Source organism: Nomascus leucogenys, chromosome 10 (assembly GCF_006542625.1).
Source record: "Nomascus leucogenys isolate Asia chromosome 10, Asia_NLE_v1, whole genome shotgun sequence".
NCBI lineage: Eukaryota > Metazoa > Chordata > Mammalia > Primates > Hylobatidae > Nomascus > Nomascus leucogenys.
The window spans coordinates 65596925-65604094 of record NC_044390.1 but is presented as its reverse complement, the minus strand read 5'-3'; the positions used below and the strand labels follow the sequence as shown (position 1 = coordinate 65604094).

The window sequence follows — 7170 nt, the reverse complement described above, 5'->3', positions numbered from 1 at the left end:
AGGAGTTCAAGACCAGCCTGGGCAACATGGTGAGACTTCATCTCTACAAAAAATACAAAAATTAGCCGGGCGTGGCAGTGAGCACCTGTGGTCCCAACTACTTGGGAGGCTGAGGTGGGAGGATTGCTTGAACCAAGGAGGTGGAGGTTGCAGTGAGCCGAGATAGTGCCACCGCACTCCAGCCTGGGCGACAGAGTGAAATCCTGACTCAAAAAACATTTTTAATTTAAGCGTATAGATATACATAAAGCATGGCAATACCAAGCATTGATAAGGGCATGGAGCTACTGGAATTCTGGCACATGGCTGGGAGGAGTGGTAAAAGTCCATGCCATTTTACCAAAGTTAAACATACAGGTAGCCTTTAGCCCAACAATTTCTTTTTTTAGATCTTCATGAGTGTCCCATGGCTCGGATGTCCCCAGAGGTCCTGATCCAAGCTTTGGTAAGAATCAGTTTCTGCTCCATCTCCTCTCCTCTCTGGGCAGGTCGCTGGGTTCTCTGGGCCATGGGGTTTCTGTCCAATCGGTGTGGAGGAGAGGAGCTCTGACTTGTGGGCCTGAGGTTCGTCTTCTGTGTAGGGCTGAATCTCTTCCTCCTCAGCTTTCCGATCAGCCCCAACGCCCTTCCCCCCCACTCCCTTCCCCTTCTCTCCTCACAGGGGGAGCGCAAGGAGCCTCCGCTTCAGAGATGCTGCCGCTGCTGCTTCCCCTGCTGTGGGCAGGTGAGTGGCCCCAGGGAGAGGGGCTGTGGGGATGAGCCGACCTGACCCTCGCGTCTCCACAGGGGCCCTGGCTCTGGAGGGCATATTCCAGCTGGAGGTGCCGGAGTCGGTGACGGTGCAGGAGGGTCTGTGCGTCTTTGTGCCCTGCACTTTCTTCTACCTGAGGCACACCGTCATCAAGATTGGCCTTGCTCATGGCTACTGGTTCCGGGAAGGAGACAATCCTCTACGGGATGCCCCAGTGACCACAAATGACCCTGCTCGACAAGTGCGGGAGGAGACGTGGGGTCGATTCCACCTCCTGGGTAATCCCAGGGAGAAAAACTGCTCCCTGAGCATCAGAGACGCCAGGAGGAGGGACAGTGGTTCGTACTTCTTTCGTGTGGAGGAAAGAATGATGAAATATAATTACAAAGATCCCCAGCTCTCTGTGCATGTGACGGGTAAGGCACGGGATCCAGGAGCAGCCACAGCGGGAGGTCATGGGGGCTGCAAGGCAGGGCCGGGTTGGGAAGGGGTAAAGGGCGAAGTGAGTCAGGCACAGGGGAAGACCTGAACCAGAGCCTGCACTCCCCCAGAGCTGCACCTCAGAACCCCTTCCTGATCCTGCATCCCCCTCTCCTCACCAGCCCTGACCCACAGGCCCGACATCCTCATCCCGGGGGCCCTGAAGTCTGGCCGCCCCAGGAACCTGACCTGCTCTGTGCCCTGGGCCTGTGAGCAGGAGACACCCCCTATCTTCTCCTGGATTGGGACTTCTGTGTCCCCACTGAGCTCCACCACAGCCCTCTCCTCGGTGGTCACCCTCATCCCACAGCCCCAGGACCACGGCAGCAGACTCACCTGTCAGGTGACCTTGCCCGGGGCCGGTGTAACCACGACCAGGACCGTCCGACTTGACGTATCCTGTGAGAGCTGGGCCAGGACACTGAGGTCGCTGATGGGGTGGGGTCACTGAGAGCAGGAGATGGGGGTCAGGGCTGGACACGGGTGCTGAGTCCCGGAATTTGGGCTTGGAGTGGGGGGTCAGGAGGACACTGGCTCTGCCTTCCCTGTTTATGCAGCTCCTGGGGAGAGAGGACCGGTGTCCCCAGCTCTCACAGTGATGCGGGTCGCTGTGTCTTTCTGTCCCAGACCCTCCTCAGAACTTGACCTTGACTGTCTTCCAAGGAGACGGCACAGGTAGGATGGTGCTCCCTCCCTGGGGCTGGCGAAGCAGGGCCTCCAGCTCAGGGCAGGGCCAGGTGCCTCCTCATCCTGGACTCACCCTGCTGACCTGAGACCCCCATGTGGGTGAACCCAGGGCCTCTCTGCATCCTCAGCCCCAGTGGCCACCTGAGCACCTGTCGCCTCCCCCCACTCCCTTCAGAATCCTGCACACACACCCACCTTGGCCCCACTGCAAGGGCAGGGTGACAGTCACGCAGCCCCAGCCCCGAGGCCCCTGATGATCCACTCCGGGAACACACATTCAGCCTCAACTTTTTATTTTCCCCAATAGTTCTGACCTAATACTTCTGGATAGATGATATTGTCACATGGGCAAAACTTCAAAATGCACAGCAGAGTCTGTCCTTAGAGGCCTGTGTCCCTCACCAGAATTCACCAGTGTCCGTCCAGGCTGCTCTGAGCCTTGGTTTGTGCACATGGAGGATCTCAGAGGTGGTTTGACATCAGTAGTGAGACTGTCCGCCCCCACATCTAGGGCTGTGTGTGATTCCACTGCACAAGATGGACTCTGATTTTGTGGAGTCTCCTAATTCATGATCATGGCACTAACTTATCTGAGCACAGAAATGCTATAGTGATTTATCCTGTATCTCTTTTCACAAGTGTTCATGTGAACGTCTCTAAGTTAAATGCAAAATAGCTGGGTCATTGCGTTTTTTGAATATTGAGAGATATGGCCATGTGGTTCTCCATCTGAAAAGGACAAGCTCACCTTGCCGACAGGAAGAGGTGAAGGCGTGAGTTTCCCCAGCCTCACCGACCCAGTGTGGGATGAGACACTTAGACCTTTGCCAATATTGGGTGAAAATCTGCATCTCCATGACACATTAATTAGAATGTTTCTCTGACTGTGAATGGCATGCAGTTTTTTGTACGTTAAGGAGCCATTTTCTTTCTTTTGTTCTGTGAACGCCCATTTATAGTCTTTTCTCAGCTTTCCAGAGTGATTTTACCTTTATTATTTATTCTTGAGGCTCTCTTCAGTTTGAGAAATTACTGAATATCAGTAATATACATTACAAATACATATCCCAGTATGCCATGTGGCTTTTTCTTTCTTTCTTTTGTCCTCCAGGCTGTAATGCAGTGGCACAATCTCGGCTCACTGCAACCCCACCTCCTGGGTTCAAGCGACGCCCCCGCCTCAGCCTCCCGAGTAGCTGGAATTACAGGCACACGCCGCAACTCCCGGCTAATTTTTTGTTGTTGTTGTATTTTTAGTAGAGTTGGGGTTTCACCATGTTGGTTGGCCAGGCTGGTCTCGAACTTCTGACCTCAAGTGATCTTCCCACCTCGGCCTCCCAAAGTGCTGGGATTACGGGTGTGAGCCACCATGCCCAGCCCCGTGTGGCTTTTTCTTAGCTGTCCATGATTTTCTCAATGTATAGGAATCGATTTATTCCTGTATTCACACTTCTTGATTTCTTTTATTGATGACAATTACCCCCATGCCAAATTTATTAAAACAAATCTCAGCCAGGTGCAGTGGCTCACACCTGTAACCAGAACACTTTGGGAGGTCAAGGTGGGTGGACTGTTGAGTCAGGAGCTCGAGACCAACCTGACCAACATGGTGAAACCCCATCTCTACTAAAAATACAAAAATTAGCTGTATGTGGTGGTACATACCTGTAATCCCAGCTACACGGGAGGCTGAGCCAGGAGAATTGCTTGGGCCCAGGAGGTGGAGGTTGCAGTGAGCCGAGATCAAGCCCCTGCACTCTACCCGGGCGCAAAAAAAAAAAAAAAAAAAAAAAACCTCCCCACTTTTCCTCCTGTGTCTTGTGTCTGAACTCCACCCTCCACCCCAGCCTGTACACCCTGTCTCCCTCCAGCCCTGCAGGTCTATTTGCATTTTCTGGATGTGATCAGGTTTTTGTCATCTTTGCGCTTTCTGTTCCTTCTTAATGGAATGCCCTTCCAGCCCTCATTATCTAGCTACCCCTGCTTGTCCTCCATACCCTACTACTTCCTGTGTGAAGTAGGTATGCCTTCTCCAGGAAGCCTTCCTGGATCACATAGTTTACCTGGTCTCATATACATTGATATCCCCAAGGCTACTGGAGCCTGAGTCACCTCCACCACATGTCACGTGGCCTCATAAGCACCTGTTCCTAAGTCCTGCTACCAACCAGACTCTGAATTTCTGGGAGTGAGAGCCTCTCAGAGGCACAGCGATAAGTCAGTAAACCAGTGTCAGGTAAGGACCCGGATACAGAACAAGAAGGTTCAGGGAGAACCTGGAAGCTGAGGTTTCAGCGAGAGCATTGAAGAGGATGTGGAATATGGGCCTAAACTGACATCTTATTTGGTTGCCCTGTGAAGCTCGAGACCCTCCCTCTGTGATTTCTGGGGCACAAATCCAGCCAAAAAGGGCCCATCAGTGCAGAGACAAATCTAAACCATGCTATATAGAGAAATTGGGGCGTGAGCCACCCTCTAAGCCCAGGCTCACCCCGCTTTCTGAGATGGAGCCCATCTCACAAAGTCTGTTTCTATCAGTTTTCGCTTCTTGTGAGTCTGAATCTGTTCCTCTATTTGGTCTCCTTAGGTGTCCTTCTTTCTCTCAACCTCTTTGTCACTCTGACCCTCTGTCTCTTTTTCTTCAGCATCCACAACCCTGAGAAATGGATCATCTCTTCAGGTCCTGGAAGGACAGTCCCTGCGCCTGGTCTGTGATATTGATAGCAATCCTCCCGCCAGGCTGAGCTGGGCCCACGAGAACCTGATTCTAAGCCCCTCACAGCCCAACCCCGGGATGCTGGAGCTGCTTCAAGTGCACCTCAGGAATGAAGGAGAATTCACCTGCCGAGCTCGGAACCCTCTGGGTTCCCAGCAAGTCTCCCTGAGGCTCTTTGTGCAGAGTGAGCGTCAAGGGGCTGCACACCAGTTCCTCTCTCCCAATGACCTTTACTCCCAGGTCTTGAACAAGTAATCCACCGGGCTCACCAAGAGAATAGGGCTGTGCTCTGCTCAGCTCAGCCTCAGCCTCAGCTGTGAGGCCAGCAATGTCTCAGGGGCCAGAGCCTTCTTTTACTGCTGCTCAGTCTTGGTAGGGGATGAGGTAAGCCCTGGGCTGTTTACTGACATGCAGGGATGCAGGTAGAACTGGTAGAACCTATGTCCAATTGTCAGGAGACAAACAATAAGGAATTGTGGTTTAGCAGATGAATCCACCTCATGCACCTTTTTGCAGGAAAATCAGGGCCCATGGCAGAGGTGGTTCTGGTGGCCATCGGGGAGGCCGCTGTGAAGATCCTGCTTCTCTTCCTCTGCCTCATCATCCTCAGGTGAGCACTGCCCCAGGGAGAAAAGGGAGGTGCGGGGAGGGCAGGGGACACAATGCTGAATTTGAGTCCCAGTGCTGGAGGGTCCTGAACCAGTCAAGAGAACCTGGGCCAACAGACAGAGGCTCAGTTGTGGTGAGAATTTCACCCAAGAAAATGTTTTCTGTACCCAACTTTGCTGTGTGTCCAGGGTGAGAGGTTCCTTCTCTCATCGTGGAGGTCTTGGAGGCTGAACCTGCTCTCTCCACATCAGTCCCCTCCAGCCCCTTAGCAGAGCACAGGGAAGTGAGTCTGCTGGCCCCTGCACCCTGATTTGGCCGCACTCACAGGTCCTTGTCTCTTCACTCAGAGTGAAGTCCCACCGGAGGAAGGCAGCAAAGGCAGCTACAGGTGTGGAGGCTGCATAGGTTGTCAAAGGTTAATCTCTCAGGTGAGTGTTGAGGGCATCTCACCCTCCAACATCCCACTGGGCACCTCCCCCTTGATGGCCCCCATGATTGCTCTGCTCAGCATGGTCCACTCATCTCCCTCCTCAAACCCTTTTCTCCTCCTGGGATCCCCATCCCACTGGTGACACAGTGGCCCCGCCTCTTGTCACGGGTAAGTGACTGGGGCCAGTGGCACGGGCAGTGAAAAGAATTTACCAAGACAGTTGTAGGTGTAGAACCACAGATTTATTAGAGAAAGTATGAAAATATGTTGCAACGGGCAGGCCAGCAAGAGAGGAGCTGACTGCAAAGAGACAAAGGCTTGCCCCAGCAAGGGGCCTGTGGTGCTTGTGCTGGAGAGGGATGCATGGAGTACTGGTAATGCCAAGGTTGCAGTGAGCTAACTCGCATTGTTCTATCAGCTGAGGTTCTGGTGGTAGCTGGGCACAGAAAAGTTGTGAGTTATTTGCACAGGAGGGCTACCTGTCCTGAACCATGAAGAAAGGCAGGCTTGTAGCTTATCTGCTTTCTCTCTTTGCTTTCCTCTGCTCCCACCAGCCTGACTCCTTTTCCTTATTAGGGCTCGATACTTCTAAACTCAGAACCAGAATGTGAGTCTCCACCTTGACCTCCGTCCCTCCTCCAGGGCCCATAAATCATTAACTCTTGTTCCTCTTTCCCCTCAGCAGGGCTCATCTTGGAGCCCTTTTCTCCATCCTGACTCTGGTCATGCCTGGACCTCACCTCTTCCCTGGTCACTGAACCCTCCTCACCTTTTGCCTCCATCTCTCCCCAACACAGGCCTCCAGACTCTGCTTCCAGATGCCTCCTCGTTCAGTGCCTCCACAGTATGAATGGCGGTGCTTCCTCTCCACTGCTGGAGAATGAGGTGGAAACACCACAGCCTGGACTGAAGGCCCTACATGGTCTGTCCCCTGCTGGACTTGGCTCCCCGATGGTGTTCAAATGGCCAAGCAGCACATGAGAAAATGCTCGGTATTGTTACTCATTTGATGAATGCAAAACCCAACTGCAAAGGAGATACTATTTCACACTTACTAGGAAGGCGTTAAATAAACAAATAAAAATGAACAAACAAAAACAGAAATAAATAAATGCTTCATATGATGATTCTGATAGATACAACTAAGTAGTTAGTTGCTTATAATGAAGAGTTTGGATCTCAGAGAAGTGAGAAGAGTCCTACTGTATTGTTGATATTTTCCTTTGTATAGCCTTTTGAATAAGGACTAAATAGGTATTTGGTAGCATATGTAGAACGATCACGAATGTAACAGCTGCAAGAACAGACAGATACAAGTGTTTTGCATTGTGTTTTGAATACCTTGAGTACAGCTGCCATTTGCGACATAATTTTTTGAATTGGTTTATAACTGTTTGTAAAGGTCTGAATAAAACCAAACATACACTTCTCTTGAAAAAAAAAAAAAAATACTGGCAAGGCATGGTGGCTCACGCCTGTAATCCCAGCACTTTGGGA

The 7170-nt window shown here is 51.7% G+C and overlaps 1 protein-coding gene across 1 annotated transcript; it reads left to right on the top strand.

Moving 5' to 3' along the window:
- The first annotated feature begins 662 nt into the window (after window positions 1–662).
- LOC100595855 (sialic acid-binding Ig-like lectin 13) lies at window positions 663–6699 on the top strand. Its single transcript, XM_030821928.1, has 8 exons — window positions 663–724; window positions 787–1167; window positions 1354–1632; window positions 1859–1906; window positions 4564–4818; window positions 5151–5244; window positions 5591–5671; window positions 6471–6699. The coding sequence occupies exons 1-7, from the start codon at window positions 691–693 to the stop codon at window positions 5646–5648; spliced, it is 1149 nt and encodes a 382-aa protein (XP_030677788.1). The 5' UTR covers window positions 663–690; the 3' UTR covers window positions 5649–5671; window positions 6471–6699.
- Window positions 6700–7170: the final 471 nt, after the last annotated feature.